This window comes from Astyanax mexicanus, chromosome 15 (assembly GCF_023375975.1).
Source record: "Astyanax mexicanus isolate ESR-SI-001 chromosome 15, AstMex3_surface, whole genome shotgun sequence".
Classification (NCBI taxonomy): domain Eukaryota; kingdom Metazoa; phylum Chordata; class Actinopteri; order Characiformes; family Acestrorhamphidae; genus Astyanax; species Astyanax mexicanus.
Window position 1 is genome coordinate 45,760,402 of NC_064422.1, and position 16,920 is coordinate 45,777,321.

General features: G+C 34.0%; 1 protein-coding gene across 2 annotated transcripts; it reads left to right on the forward strand.

Moving 5' to 3' along the window:
- The first annotated feature begins 3,212 nt into the window (after positions 1-3,212).
- On the forward strand, positions 3,213-12,518 carry nme2a (NME/NM23 nucleoside diphosphate kinase 2a). 2 transcript variants are annotated; one of them, XM_049464654.1, is made up of 5 exons: positions 3,213-3,308; positions 6,649-6,781; positions 9,424-9,525; positions 10,698-10,810; positions 12,100-12,517. In XM_049464654.1, the coding sequence occupies exons 2-5, from the start codon at positions 6,653-6,655 to the stop codon at positions 12,209-12,211; spliced, it is 456 nt and encodes a 151-aa protein (XP_049320611.1). In that variant the 5' UTR covers positions 3,213-3,308; positions 6,649-6,652; the 3' UTR covers positions 12,212-12,517. The 2 variants fall into 2 exon arrangements, with proteins under 2 accessions (XP_049320611.1, XP_015458667.3); XM_015603181.3 differs by lacking the exon at positions 3,213-3,308 and adding an exon at positions 4,981-5,096 and having other exon boundaries at positions 12,100-12,518.
- Positions 12,519-16,920: the final 4,402 nt, after the last annotated feature.

Here is a 16,920-nt window from a genome sequence, read left to right on the forward strand (position 1 = left end):
CTAAACGTCACGACCCGTTTTCCCAAAAATCTGCACAGTAACTATAAATAATTATTAGTCATATTTATTTCTGTCAGTTATAAGGATTTATATTTATGTTCGGTACACAGACTTATAGCTTAATATAGCAGACACAGGCATTCTGCTGTTTAAGAATTTCAACAGATGCTTATTCTCAGTCAATAGCTGGAGTTTTTGAAAAGATAAATTAAAAGAGAAAATAACTTTGACAAACATAAATTTATTTTATTTCACTTTGCTATTATATCTGAAAAATAAAGCACATTGTCAGCGTCTGGTGCTGCCCGTCAATTATATAAAACTTAAAACATGCACAGAAATATAAAGCTATATTTTATAATTTGTTTCTTTTCGCCAGGGCAAATTTATTAAAATTATAAATATATTAATTTATTAATTAAAATCTCGTCCAGTGCTCCAGAATATTAGCCACGCAAAGTCAGCTTAGCGCAGCGCTCGGCATTGCACGCAGAATAACCTCTGTCTTCTAAAATAAACGTTTTAATAAATAAGGTCGGAGAAGTGTAGTAAAATTAATGCTATTAAACTTACTAAAGCTAATAAATGTACTGATAATTAATCAAGATAAATCGGACAAAATGCGCTGCGCCTCTCTCTCGCGCTCTTTCGCAGCGCGGAGCTGAATTCAGCGCGAGGCTACAGATAATACAGTTGAATACAGTTGAATAAAAATAAGTAAGGGCCTGTAAGTACAAGCAAAGGACCTGTAAGTAAATATAGTCAAATATAAAGAATAGTTTGAGGTTTTGGTGAGCTGTTTTCATGATTTGAAACTGAAACTAACTGAAACTTTGATTATTCTGCAGAAAGCCTGGGTTATTTTAAACGAATTTTTAATGAGTTTATATTTTATATTTTTTATTTATTCATTTTAATTATTTTTCTTCTTTTATTAATCAAATCATTAAATATATATCGTCATAAGATATTAATGTTTTACCTTTTATGTCAATTTTTATGATCTTTTTAAAAGGTCCTATTTTTCCTTTTTTACGTATATATTTTATTCGTCTATAATAAATGTCAGTTTTTATTTCTTTTTTTTTATATTTTTTTTTAATCCCTTTTAAACTGTTAATGCTCAGCGGCACTGTAAATGAGGGTCCCTATCCAGTGTGAATAATCGATTGCTTGTTTAATAGTCAGTGTTGCAAAACCATTTTTTACATAAACAATAAACAGAATAAAAAATAAAATTATTTTATTTTATTTAAGCTGCTGGTGTTTCTTTCGCAGCCTGACGCGCAGTCATTTTTCTATGCGCTCTCCTTCTACGGACAACCCGTAGAGTCCACGTCGCCTCAGCCACCTGCGAGTCCATGTACGTCTCTTCCGTGGACTTTCAGCGCACAACAGGGCACAAATAAGCAAAGCTAAGCGCTTTCTTTTGCAAGGCGACATGTTGTGTTGAAGCGAGAGTTTGTACGCAAAGAAAGCTCCGCCTACGGGCTGCGTTTAGACGTGCAGTGTAAGCTCCCCCGTTGCAGCAGGTCAGTCGGACCGTACAGTGTGTGCAGATGAATCGCAGGCGTTGTTCATACACGACAAACGATTCAAACGTACAGTGTGAGTTCTCTAGAACGCATCCGATTAAAAAAAATCGCACAGTGTTCGCCTGGCTTTAGAGCTGCTGATACGCGCATGCAGAAGTATAAACGCACTCCGCTGTGTAGCACACTCTCACTAGATAACGTGTAGGTTACAACACAGGTTCAAACCAAAAGTATAGTCAAAGTCAAAGTGGTTTTTATTGTCATTTCAGCTATATACAGAGTAAACAGTGAAACAAAACAACGTTCCTCCAGGGACCATGGTGCACATAAACACAGTGTAGACAGAACAATAGTGCAACAGTACAAAAGTGCAGACAGACAATACAACACAATACAGACAAAGAATAATAAATAACAAGACAGTGTGCAAATTATGCAGTGTGCAAAAAAGACCAGTGAGGTAGTAATTACCTCTATTACACAGTGTGCAATAGAGTCCAGTGAGGTAGTAGGGTTTTTAGTGCTTTCCATTTTCTGGGGTAAGTGGGGTAAGAGTGTGTGTGCATGTACAGAAAAACCATCAGTTCATTCTCTGCAGTTGAGGAGTCTGATGGCTTGGGGCTTTTTTAGGGCTAATTTAGTATATAAATTAGGCTTTAGACTTGTTCAAGGTTAGCATTGTTAGCTTTGTCCCAGATTAGCATTATCCCAGGTTAGCATTATCAAAGATTAGTATTGTTAGCTCTGTTCCATAAAAGCGTTATCCCAGGTTACTGTGTTATCATTGTCCCATTTTAGGATTATCATATGTTAGCATTCTTAGCTTTGTTCCATATTAGCACTATCCCAGGTTAGCATTCTTAGCTTTGTTCCATATTAGCATTATCCCAGGTTACTTTGTTAGCATTGTTCCATGTTAGCATTATCCCAGATTAGCATTGTTAGCTTTGTCCTAGTTTAGAGTTGTCATGGTAGCACTATCCCAGGTTACTGTGTTAGCATTGTCGCATTTTAGTATTATCCTAGGTTAGCATTCTTAGCTTTGTTCCATATTAGCATTATCCCAGATCAGCATTGTTAGCTTTGTCCTAGTTTAGCATTGTCATGGTAGCACTATCCCATTTACTGTGTTAGCTTTGTCCCATTTTAGCATTATCCCAGGTTTACATTGTTATTTTAGCATAATTCCAGGTTACTATGTTAGCATTGTCCCATGTTAGCATTGTAAGCTTTGTCCTGGGTTAGACTTGTCCCAGTTTTTTTTGTTTGACCAATTAAGATTTTATTAGTGTTAATACAGAGAATACAAAAATTAAGGAACAACAACAAACTGAGCAAAACAGCTACAAAAACAATAGACAATATATATATTTTTTGCTTTCTATGTGGAGATAATTTAAATAAATATATATATCCAAATAAAATGTATATATTTAGCTGCAATAAATGTAGAGTTAAAGAAAAGAAAATAATAAACATTGCTTTTTGTTGGGTTGTATGGATTTTATTGAATGTATGTGTTTACAAAGTAACAGTAACAATAATATGTATTATAATAATCAGAAGAATCATAATGAACATGCCAATTTTTTATATATTTTTTTCCACAATACTGTAAAACAATACTGTAATTGACAATTGATCCTAAAAGCAGAAAGTCAGACAGGACAGTATAATGATTTGATTGCTGCTGGTCCCGCCCACTCTAATCCTGTAGCTGCTCTGGGATTTAACCGTCCACTTGATTCTGGTCAACTCGCCTCGTCGTTTAAGGTAAGAATCTGATGTCCTTTAAATGACTTTACTGTGTTTTATACACCATCTGTCTGTTTTAAACATGTAGAATCAGTTTTAGTACGTGAGAACTAGACTTTCTTTAGTTTTATTTGAGTTTTAAGTGTTTTTTATTGTAGTCTCTTGGATTTCTGTCACTGTATTTGAATTAGAAAAACTAGAAACTAGAAAACCACACCTTTTCCCGCACCTCGTCCTGCGGAGCTTCCAGTGTGTGTGTGTGTGGAGTGATTACAGAAGTGTGTTTGTGACTGAAGCTCTTCTAACCTAAAAAAACGTGAGGAAGAGTCCGGCTCCGGAGGACTGATATAAATAGAAGAGGAGAGGAAGAGCGTGAGGGTGATCAGATGAGGACACGGTACAATAGGATTCTCTGGTAACGGCGATTAAACCCATCAGCAGCCAAAAGCTCACTCAGGATTTAAGATTTGTGCCAAGAGCAGCTCCAGATCAAGCTTTTAGGACACTGGCTCAGTTTAATCCCCACCTGTATTCAGGTAAACCCTGCAGATACTGGAAAAAACAAGTAAAATGAACATTGTTGTTTTATTCTATAAACTACAGACAACATTTCTCCCAAATTCCAAAAAAACATATATTTTTATTTAGAGCATTTATTTACAGAAAATGAGAAATGACTGAAATAACAAAAAAAGATGAAGAGCTTTCAGACCTCAAATAATAAAGCAAAGAAATATAAAACTATAAAAGTTCATATTCATGAAGTAGTTTCTTCATGCATCTTGGCATCATGTTCTCCTCCACCAGTCTTACACACTGCTTTTGGATAACTTTATGCTGCTTTACTCCTGGTGCAAAAATTCAAGCAGTTCAGTTTGATGCTGGTTGGTTGGCTTGTGATCATCCATCTTCCTCTTGATTATATTCCAGAGGTTTTTAATTTGGTAAAATCAAAGAAACTCATCATTTTAAGTGCTGTCATTTTTTTCTAGAGCTGTATATCACTGCTGTCTAAAAAAAAAAACATGCATTTCCAAAACAGCATCTTTTTGAAAAAAATTCCAATGGAAATCAATGTATAAAGAGTTAATTTCAGGTCGTTTTGAAGTATTTCTATTGGTCTTTTCATCCACATTTTTTTGCACAGTGTAAGGGACAGCAAAAATGAAGATACAACGAGGATATTCACAATGTTAACTAGAGTAATTAAAGTGTTATTGCACTTTTAACACATGCATCAGCATCGCTTGGTCTTTTTCCAGCATACAATAAAATAAATACATCATATTACAATACAATACTGATATTTTACTCCAATAACTTCAATAACATCAATCTTAGCTTTTTTGGCTTCATTTTAATCTAAACTACAAAATGTACTGCATCGTACTGTCTCAGCAATCATCATTACTTTAACACTAAACACTAAAACATGGTGCAGGTAGTATAAGTATATATAATGGTGGGAGCAGATGCTGAACCAAGAGAGCAGATGTTTAATAAACAGAGTCTATATATATTAATAGTTAATAGTGTTTTATAATTGGACTAATGTAAGTTATAATTCAGTGTATATGGAAGCGGTTATCACCACACAGCCCTGGACTCTGCAGGCTCTTTTAGCCAATCCTAGAGCACCATGTGGGTGGGAGGAGCTTGTCAGAATACAGGTGGGAAAAGGCAGCAGTGACAGGTGGGGATGAGCCGGCGTCTGCAGGTCCTGCCGCATGAGGGCTAATGGGAAATGGGCTCAGGCTCCCCTGCACCCAGACAACCTGCAGCCCAATGTCCCGCTGCTGCCAGTCTGTAAGTCCTCCGTCCTGCACCATGTGCAGCTCCGCAGAATCTTGGTTCCGTTAGTTCAATTGGTTTAATCGTGGTTTGGTTGGTTCAATTGGTTTAATCTTGGTTCGGTTGGTTTAATTGGTTTAAACTTGGTTATTTTGGTTCAACTGGTTTAATCTTGGTTATTTTGGTTCAATTGGTTTAATCTTGGTTCTGTTGCTTCAATTGGTTTATTTTGGTTGTTTTGGTTCAATTGTTTTGCCTGGGTTCTATTGGTTATGTTGGTTCAATTGGTTTATCTTAGTTCTATTGGATCTGTTGGTTCAATTGGTTCTTTTGGTTCAACTGTTTTTTCTGGATTCAATTGGTTTGCCTTGGTTCTGTTGGTTCAATTGGTTTAATCTTGGTTCTGTTGGTTCAATTGGTTTAATCTTGGTTTGGTTGGTTCAATTGGTTTAATCTTGGTTTGGTTGGTTCAATTGGTTTAATCTTTGTTCGGTTGGTTCAATTGGTTTAAACCTGGTTATTTTGGTTCAACTGGTTTAATCTTGGTTATTTTGGTTCAATTGGTTTAATCTTGGTTCTGTTGGTTCAATTGGTTTAATCTTTGTTCTGTTGGTTCAATTGGTTTATTTTGGTTGTTTTGGTTCAATTGTTTTGCCTGGGTTCTATTGGTTATGTTGGTTCAATTGGTTTATCTTAGTTCTATTGGATCTGTTGGTTCAATTGGTTCTTTTGGTTCAACTGTTTTTTCTGGATTCAATTGGTTTGCCTTGGTTCTGTTGGTTCAATTGGTTTAATCTTGGTTCCGTTGGTTCAATTGGTTTAATCTCGGTTTGGTTGGTTCAATTGGTTTAATCTTGGTTTGGTTGGTTCAATTGGTTTAATCTTGGTTATTTTGGTTACTCTATTTTAATTGGCTGATTTTGGTTCTTTTGATTCTGTTGGTTCTATTGGTTCATCTTGGTTATTTTGGTTCAATTGGCTTAAATGGTTCATTTTGGTTCTTTTGGTTCTGTTGGTCTAGCACCTGGACAGCTTTGCTTTGGTTTTTACATATAAAGCTTTTCTATAATTTTCTATATATGTATATAACTTGCAATATTTAATGGTGTAATTTAAAAGAAATTTAAATGTAAAAGGTAAAAAAAATATTCAAAACTCAAATATGAATATAGGCCAAAGAAGAAACATCTGGTATATATGATTTAAATTTAAGAAAATGGACATGTATCTGATATTTATAAATCTTAAATTGTATCTTTTGCAAGAGAATGATATTAAATATATTCAGATTTTTGAATTATGCCATTAAACATTTCAAGTTGATCAAACTTAAGTCTTTAAATTTACATAAATTAAACAAAATGTAGATTCAAATCCTTCTATCAGCTTTTAAGTTTCATATTAACACCCCTTACTTTCAAACTTTCCTTCAAATGTTCTGCTGATCAGTTTTTTAAAGTTATGCTGGACGTCTAGAAGATGTTCCTCAATTATGGCGGCTTTTTGGTGAATTTCAATTTTAGTAATTGATAGTTTAAATAAAAAGTCTGACCTGACTGTGTTTCAGTCCAATGGCCGGCAACCAGGAGCGCACCTTCATCGCCATCAAACCGGATGGAGTTCAGAGAGGACTTATCGGAGAAATCATTAAACGATTTGAACTGAAAGGATTTAAGCTGGTGGGCCTGAAGATACTGCTTGTGAGTTAAATTAATGATCATTTCACTTTATTTACTGCTTTGTTAGTTTAGACTTGGTTTATATGTTGCTTTTTCATGTTTTGTGGGTTTTTAGCCTAAAACATGTCCTGAAACCTTCTTATTCCACTTATTTCCACTTTTTAAATTATTTTAGTTTTATTTATTAATCTGTAGTTGCATTCTTATAATTTTGGTTACATTTGATTTTCTTACTTATGATTGTATAATTCTTATAAATTCTGTTTTTTTAATCTTATTTTTAAATATCTTATATATGCTGGGTCTTTTTATTTATTTATATTGTTTGTTTGACAATCCCGTCCCTATGTATGAAGCTCGGCTATATCGTAAATGAAGGCCACCCTCAATGCACTCCCAGTTTAAATAAAGGTTGACTGATTGATTAATTGATTGATACTTGGATTAAACAGAGATCTATTGCATTATTTTCTGCTTATTGTTCGTTTGCATATATGCATTAAACAATGCATGTGCATGTGTCTCATATGCATTGTGCAAAAAGTCTAAAAGTGCAAATAAGGACAGTTTGACCTTCTTCAGTATATGAGTTTAATTCTAAAGCCTATTTTTAGTCGTGGCGTTCCTTAAGGTGACTGCTGCCGAGGCTTGATCCCTCTTTTCCTGTAACTCCTAATTTACCTGCAGAGTTAAACACATTATTTAGTACTAAACCTGTAAAGTGTAGCATGTAAAATGTAAATAATCTATATATAATCTATAATCTATATATTGAAGTTGAAATTAGTATTTTTATTAGGTTGACTGCACATAAAACCCCAATAAAATCTGAAAAAATCTGGAAAACTGTCCCTTTAAGTTGCAGCTGTTGTTTTTTTTTCCCTTCCCTGAGGAGGTCCTGATGAGTGCCAGTTTCACCATTTTAATGTTTTTGATGGTTTTTGCGGTGACTGCACAGTTCTTGAAATTCTTTTTTTCAGATTGACTGATCTTCATTTTTTCTTAAAATATTTATTTTATGTATTTAGTTGAGTAGTTGTTTCTTCTCATAATCTGGATTCGAACATTACTCAAATATTCACTATTCACTGTATACCTGTAACTCTACCTCTTCACTACTTTACTTTAACTGATGCTCTCAAACTTTACATTAAGAGACAAGAAATTCAAGTAATTAACTCTTGATGAGTTCAGCACAGCTGTTAACTGAAAGCCTGAATTCCAGGAGACTCTACCTCATAAAACTGACTGAGAAAATCCAGCCAAAATCTACTTTGATTAAAGTAAATATAAAACATAATGCCTATCCGGACGGGATTATTTTCTCAGGGGGACATCTGTATATAAAATAATTCACACTTCTACTCTTTAGTGATAAAACTCCTGCATCCGGACTGCAATTAAAAAAACAGGAGGATCAGTGAGTTTTTAGTTTTTTGTCACATGACATCATCACAGCGTTCAGTAGCTCCTCCATTTCCATTCGCTGTTGTGCTTTGTTTAACGTGGATATCTATTTTACTAAAGGTGAGGAGACGAAACTGAGAGATGTGAGAATTTGTTAATATATTAGCATGCAGCAGTAAGTGTTTTCAGTCCTTTTAAAAAAAAAAAAAACGTGTGAAGGTGATGTCACTGATTATGTTGAATGGGTGGAGTTATCCAAAGATGATCAAAGTTTATTTGTCTTAAAACTTAAACTAATCAATGAAAAATGTATAAAATGTACAAAAGTATAAAACCTTTCTGTTTGTAATGTATTTATTCAGAGTAATTCCTCATTAAAATATAATGAATATGAAATTTAAGACACATTATATTGATATAGACCCGTGTATTTATTGTAATTGAATTAAATTAAGCATTCAGAAATGTAATTTAAAGCCCTAACGGGATTATTTTTTAGGGGGGCGTCTGTGAATATAAAAATATTTCACACTTCTACTCTTTAGTGATAAAACTCCTGCGTTCGGACTCCTACTGAAAAAAACAGGAGGACCAGTGAGTTCTTAGGCTTTTTTCTCGGTCACATGACCACACAAAGGGTGTTCAGTAGCTCCTCCATTTCTACTCTCTGTTGTGGTTGTTTTTTTACGTGGATCTCTGTGGAAACCGTGGCACGCCCAGAGTGTAATTACGGTGCGCTGCAGTGGACAAATATCTATTTTATTAAAGGCGAGGAGACGAAACTCAGAGATGTGCGTCCGGACGGGACTAAAATTACCGGAGGAGCACGTAGTTCAGAGAAAAACAGTAGATAATTCAGCCTGTAATTTACTCAGAGGACGTCTGAGAAAAACACCTACATGATCGTTCTGGACGAGAATAAAATCACAGAGGATAAAAAAAAACATAAGATAAAATTACCCAGAACCCCCTGAGAAAATAATCCTGTCCCGATAGAGCTTTATTCTTTACCATATAATTCCATATGTTTTTCTTCATAGTTTGGATGAGTTTAGAATTAATCTTTCATTTTATTCCCATTAAAGTAATTACAATTACTCTTTCACATGTTCTGTGCAATTGCACATTCTCACCAGAGGGGGCTCCAAATCCTCGACTTGTTGCTTTAATGTGAGCAATAGAAATTGGGGGCTTTATTTATAATATGCAGTAATGTTCTGTGTGTGTGTGTGTGTGTGTGTGTGTGTGTGTTTTAGGCCAGTGAGGATCTTCTGAAGCAGCACTACAGTGATCTGAAGGACAGGCCATTCTTCCCCGGCCTCGTCAGTTATATGTCCTCTGGCCCTGTTGTTGCCATGGTGAGATAATTAATCTATTTAAACTGACTTCCTGTCTGTAAAACACACACACACACATACACACACTCCACCATCAGCAGCTGCGTAATAGTTATTATTAAACAATCAAACTTTATTATTATTAATATTATTATTATTATATTCGATATTCCAGTTATGATCCAAATCCTTGCGCGAGTTTGCTGGTAACCGTGGAGAAGGAGCAAAGAATCTGACAATCATGGTTATTGGTCAGTGTCAGGAAGCACATCACGCAGCATGTCAAACTAGGTGATAAAATACATAAAGATATATATAACATGTCAGCGGGTCGCACGGCGTCGTTCACGTCAAATTACAAATTAACCACACCTATGATTAATTAAGAGAATGAGTACATGAGTTTTTCTTTGCGTTTCGAGCTGCGCAAGGTGTACTTTTCCCGTCGTTAGGATAGCGAAGACACACTGACTGACGCGCCCTAAATCAAGCTGCATGGTGCACGTTTTACAATTCGCCTTTAGATCTCTTACTTAAATTGTTACTATATTTACTATAAATTTCATAGGACCTACAATAGAGCCATGTGGGACTCCACAGTATACAGTATGCTAAACCAGCTAAACAGATACCAAATACAATTGTTTACAATAGTTTATGCATTTAAATTAATAACTGAATAATGAACCTGGGGTTTAATAAAGTCAATGATTTTAAAGATGGTCAGTGCCAGGGAGCATGTGGCAGAGCATGTCAAACTAGGGGATAAAATACAAAAAATATATAACACGCTGGTTTCTTTTCGTCGGAGGGTCGCCTGGCATCGTTCACATCAAATTACTGTCACTGCGGACAATATCGAATCAAAATTGGGCTAAATTTGTGTGATCTGATTCGGGCATTACAGGGCAAGTCCCATCAGGTACTGCTAAGCTTCCAATAAAGTGAGTTTTGGTAAAACTGGTTGTCATTTTAAAGTTATTTAATGTTAACAATTTAATGTTAAGGGAGTGAGTTTAAATTTTAAATTTTTTAAAGGAGTAATCAGAAATCAGATTACGTTTTTAAGGTTACTATGCCATTGTGTGCATTTTTTTTTACCATTTTTTTCCAAACTTTTCCAAATAACACTTTGTTTTAATTTGTATTTTTAACGCTATAAGTTTTTCCATATGTTTCTTCTGCCCTGTCAGGTGTGGGAGGGGTGTAATGTGATAAAAACAGGCCGTGTGATGCTCGGAGAGACTAACCCTGCTGATTCTAAACCTGGAACTATTCGAGGAGATTACTGCATCCAGGTTGGCAGGTAAGATTCAGTTCTGAACTTAATCTGTTGATGTATTAACTTCACTGTTTCCCAATGTTTCTATTAATCTATGAATAATACATATGTGATAATACAGCACTGAGGGGGGGTTGTGGGGTTTACCATTTTCACAGAACTGAAAAAATAGTACTTCTTTTTAAAGCGTTAAATAACACATGTATTTGTGTTTGTATAATATTTTTTTTTTTACATGTTTTTAATGCTTTTATTATAATTTAGGTTTATGATCATACCATATATTAGGTTAAATGGTTTATCTTGGTTCTATTGGTTCAGTTGGTTCCTCTGATTTAATTGGTTCAATTTTGTTATCCTGGTTCTGTTGGTTTATCTTGGTTCTATTGGTTCTTTTGGTTCAGTTGGTTTATCTTGGTTCTATTGGTTCTTTTGGTTCTGTTGGTTTATCTTGGTTCTATTGGTTCTTTTGGTTCAGTTGGTTTATCTTGGTTCTATTGGTTCTTTTGGTTCTGTTGGTTTATCTTGGTTCGGTTTATCTTGGTTCTGTTGGTTTAATCTTGGTTCTATTGGTTCAGTTGGTTTATCTTGGTTCTATTGGTTCTTTTGGTTCAGTTGGTTTATCTTGGTTCTATTGGTTCTTTTGGTTCTGTTGGTTTATCTTGGTTCTGTTGGTTTAATCTTGTTTCTATTGGTTCAGTTGGTTCCTCTGATTTAATTGGTTCAATTTTGTTATCTTGGTTCTGTTGGTTTATCTTGGTTCTATTGATTCTGTTGTGGTTCTTTTGGTTCAAGTGGTTTAATCTTGGTTCTGTTGGTTCGGTAAGTTCCTCTGGTTTAATTGGTTCAAATTGGTTATATTTGCTTTGGTTTACATATTACAACAGTATAAAACTTGCAATATTTAATGGTGTAATTTTAAAATGCAATAAACACACCCATGATTAATTAAGAGAATTAGTAAATGCTTTTTGTGTTGCATTTTGAGACGCACAAGATGTACTTTTCCCGTCGTTACGATAGTGAAGACAATACATTGACACAGCCTCAAATCAAGCTGCATGGTGCAGAACAATTTACGACTTTCCTACAGATTAGTAAGAGTTTGAAAGTTCTGAAAGTTATAAAACGCACGGCAGCTTTTCACTGAGAGGAAAGATAATCTTTCTGCAGAGATGTGAAAACAGAAAGTCTCAACCTTCTCCGTTCTTTCTCTCATAATCCCGGTAATCAGTAATGACATGATGCGACACCTCTGTTATTCACTCTCTCTCTCTCTCTCTCTCTCTCTCTCTCTTTTCTTTCTTTTTCAGGAACATCATCCACGGCAGCGACTCTTTAGACAGCGCCAGCACTGAGATCAGCCTGTGGTTCACCCCCGAGGAGCTCTGTAACTACAGCAAGTGTCACGACACCTGGATTTAGATCTTTTCTCTCCATCTCTACCAGCTTTTCCAGTTCCAATCTGATTGCGGACTGTATGTTTTCTCTGTTTTCTTGAGTCAGTTTTCATAAAAAATCATTTTTCATGTAATTTTTAAGACTTTTTATAGAAGATTCGACTGAAATAAGGTACTGGAAGACCATTAGCACTGTAGAGCATTTAAAAAAATGTACATTATATATGTAACTGAGAGGTTGTCCATTATCCAAGTTTACATCTGCAAATAAAAAATGTATTACAGAACAGAAAAAAAAACAGCTTTTTTATTATTATGATCATTATTATTATTATTATTATAAACATTTTAAGCTCTATCATACACTCTCTGCACATGGTGTGTCGTGATGCTCATCGCCATCTTACACCCCACCAACAGTCTATTTTCACTCTATCTTCCTCCTGCCTGGTTTAAACAGCAGCAGATCTTCTGAATATATCTACACTGATGGGCGTGGTGTTCTGGAAATGAGGTGTGTTCAGGTACATTTCTGGAGTTTTGCTTGTTTATCTTGGTAACAGAAAACACAGGAGCTCCACTGACTGAATACAACCTAGACAGACGCCAACAGTCAGACGTTCATCGCTATCTCGGTAACACAGGCGCTGCGCCGAGCCGAGCGTACACCCCCACTTATTACACACACATGAACACACAGCAGCACAAACCCAACTTTTACATCAACAATAAACAGAATAGTAAATAAAATAACATTGCTGTTCCCGTAAATGAGCTGCTGGAGCTCCTTCACAGCGTCAACCAGCAGCTCAGTTTCCTCTGCTGAGAAGAGTTTGTTGAACACGTCCAGGTAGCTGCACCGTTACAATAGCAATCCACCAAATACAGAGCTCACCTGATCTACTCTTAAAGAGAATGATGAGCAAGAGACACTCTGATTGGTTTATTATTTCACATTACGCACAAATTAAACACGCCCATGATTAATTAAGAGTATTGGAACTTGCCTTTTGATTTGCGTTTTGAGCAGTGCAAGGTGTACTTTTCCCGTCCTTACGATAGCAAAGACACACTGACTCGCCTTTAGATCTCTTCCTTAAATTGTTACTATATTTACTATAAATGTCATAGGACCTACAACAGAGCCATGTGGGACTCCACAGTATACACTATGCTAAACCAGCTAAACAGATACCAAATACAATAGTTTACAATAGTTTATGCATAAGTTTTAATAACTGAATAATGAACCTGGGGGTTAATGAATTTAACAGTTTTAGGTATGTTTAAACATCTTTAAAACTGTTTTTTTTTTTATTATTCTTGCAATTCTTCAGTAGCTCATTTTGAATATAATACAGTATATAACTAAGAGTTTATCTATTAACATTTCTTCTAAAAATGAAAAAATAAGAATATAGAACACATATAAAACACTTCCTTTATTGTTTATATTTTTTAAAACCATGTTTAAGATGTTTTAAAAAAAGCCTTTTTTTTTGTCATTTTTAACTGAGAATTTACTAGAAATTAGATTGTCCATTAAGAGTTGAAGCTGCAAATAAAATAAAAAAATACATTAAACAGATTTTTTACAGAAACAAAATTTAAGATGCCACAAAAAAAAACACAAAACATGATTTTTTTTTCATTTTAAAACTTTTTATAGGTTATTTTGCATTCTAGGAAAAAAGGACAGTAGCCAATTTTAAATATACATTAAAGATGAAAAAGATAAAAGAAAATGTCATTACAGAAAAACAGAAAACAGACATTATTAATATCATTAAACGGTATTAAAGATGCTTTTTTAAATAATAAAAATAACCTACCTGTAACAGTAATGATGTATTAATCACTATATTCTCTCAGAAACATTTACAGCGTAAAATTGCAGCATAGTACTGAACTCGCTGTAATAAAAACACCAGCTGGTTTTTACTAAAGTTTTAAAATTAAAAATAGAAATATCGTAATTTTCTATTTTTTGTAGTAAAAAAATCTATAGTAATTGGATGATATATTGATATACTTTATACAAAATAACAATCATGCACTTTTTATTCCTATTGAAATGACGACTAAGTCTAAATAATAAAAAAAATCTAACTTTTTGTAAAAACAAAGAAAAAAAAACAACATTTTTGGAAATATAATCTGTACATGCAGGTCAATAATAACAGGACAATAATCGTAAATAAAAAACAGACTACATAAAGTTTAGTGCATACACTACATAGAAAGTGCAAAACAGCCAAGCCAAATAAAACTCAAAAAATATATGTATAGAATTATTTTTAAATATTGAAATATCCACTTTTAACAGTAATATTTAACATTCTGATCACCCGCATCAGGATTACCTGGATATGGATTTTCTTTTTAATCCATATTTATTTTTAGTTGTATTTATTTGTTTAAAATTCAACATTAATTCCTTTTGGATAAATCTGGTAAAAAATAGTTTGTTTTATCAATTGTATAAATTTAAAATGAAGATAATGCTATAATTTACTGACATTACAAACTGAGGATGCAAACTCTACAGTAATACAGTAAAATTCATGCAATCAACACTTTCCTTTATATTCTTTACTATAAAACTATTATCTTCTTTATTAACTCTATTATAACTTTAATGACTCTAAAACTGGAAAACTATAGAACTTTTGCTTTTTTAATTTCAGACTATAATAATGTGCTTTATGTTGTAATAACCTGATTGTTCTTAAAGGAGAATTCCACCATTGTCTAAATAATTAAAGTATATGGTATTTTACAGTAATTCTAATGTGGAAATCAATATATACAGCTCTGGAAAAAATAAGAGAGAACTTAAAAATGATGAGTTTCTTTGATTTTACCAAATTAAAAACCTCTGGAATATAATCAAGAGGAAGATGGATGATCACAAACCATCAAACCACCAAACTGAACTGCTTGATTTTTTACACCAGGAGTAAAGCAGCATAAAGTTATCCAAAAGCAGTGTGTAAGACTGGTGGAGGAGAACATGATGCCAAGATGCATGAAAAAAACTGTGATTAAAAACCACCAGGGATATTCCACCAAATATTGATTATTTCTGATCTCTTAAAACTTTATGAATATGAACTTGTTTTTTTCTTTGCATTATTTGAGGTCTGAAAGTTCTGTATCTTTTTTGTTATTTCAGTCATTTCTTATTTTCTGTAAATAAATGCTCTAAATGAGAATATTTTTATTTGGAATTTGGGAGAAATGTTGTCTGTAGTTTATAGAATAAAACAACAATGTTCATTTTACTCAAACATAAACCTATAAATAGCAAAATCAGAGAAACTGATTCAGAAACTGAAGTGATCTCTTCATTATTCCCAGAGCTGTGTATATATATCAGAGGTGTGAAGTAATGAAGTACAAATACTTTCCTTTACTTAAGTAGACATACTTAACAGACTCGTTACTCCTGTTTCATTTCAGCTGGTTTTCATTCAGGCTTCTCATCGTTTAATAAAACCCTCATCCAGATAAATCTTTTGTGACCTCTTGGATGAGTTGTCACTGCCCTCTTAGGGTAATTGTTTTGGTCGGCCGGCCACTCCTGGGAAGGTTCACCACTGTTCCACCACTGTTTTTGCCATTAGTGAATAATAGCTCTCACTGTGGTTCACTGGAGTCCTAAAAATTTAGAAATGACTTTATATCCTTTTTGAGACTGATAGATGATCAATAACTTTCTTTCTCATAAATCTCTCCATCCAGATAGAGAGAATTTGATTCTGGTTGGATGTAGAGAAGTATAACCATAAACCATTCCCACTCCCTATTGGTTTAAACTGTGATCTATCAACATTAACATTTTAACATTTTAACATTATAGTCATTATGGCTTTTGGTTAAAAGTGTTTTGGGGAGGAGGGGGGGTAGTGCACTATAAGACTCTGTGGGCGTGGCCTAAACTTTTCTTTTTAATGGCTTTGTTTTTTACCCTTACATTACTTTTACTTTTATACTTTAAAAGTAGTTTTAATACCAGTACTTTTACTCTTTCACAGAAGTATTTTATTAAATCCTGGTATCTATACTAATCTACCTACGGAGTAATGAATGGAGATACTTACTTTGGAATATATATATATATATATATATATATACATATATATATAGACTCTATATTACTTTTATATTTCTTGTTAGTTCTGAGCTGCTTTCTGTATACAGTATTACTTACATTCAGACTTTTTAAGAGATTTTTGGTATATCTAGATTAGTAGCATGTATTGTTTGCAATACATCATTAATACATAGTGTCAGATATTTATATTTGACATTTTATTAAGATCATTGGTGCTCTAAACTCCCTAACCCTACATTCACGTAGAAGAAATGTAGAAAAATCAGTGAAATTCCCCTTTAAGAACATTTAATTCAATATATTTATCTACTTGTGCAAACAGTGGACCCTAAAACTGGGTCAGAATCTTGCAAAATCAGTGTCTGACAGACTTGGTCCACAGAGTTTGTGTGCTTTTAAAATCATATTGCTTATATGTACACTACCGGTCAAAAGTTTTAGAACACCCCTATTGAACTGTTGTTTATTAGTCCAGTAGCTGCAGTGCTGTATGGCTGTATTTCTATGATCCGGATCAGTTGATGACTTTGTTTATTTGGAGTTTGTAAACGCTTCTCCCTCTGTTTGGTTTGTTTTCACACAGGTATAAACCTAAACGCACCAAAATGCGCACCAAT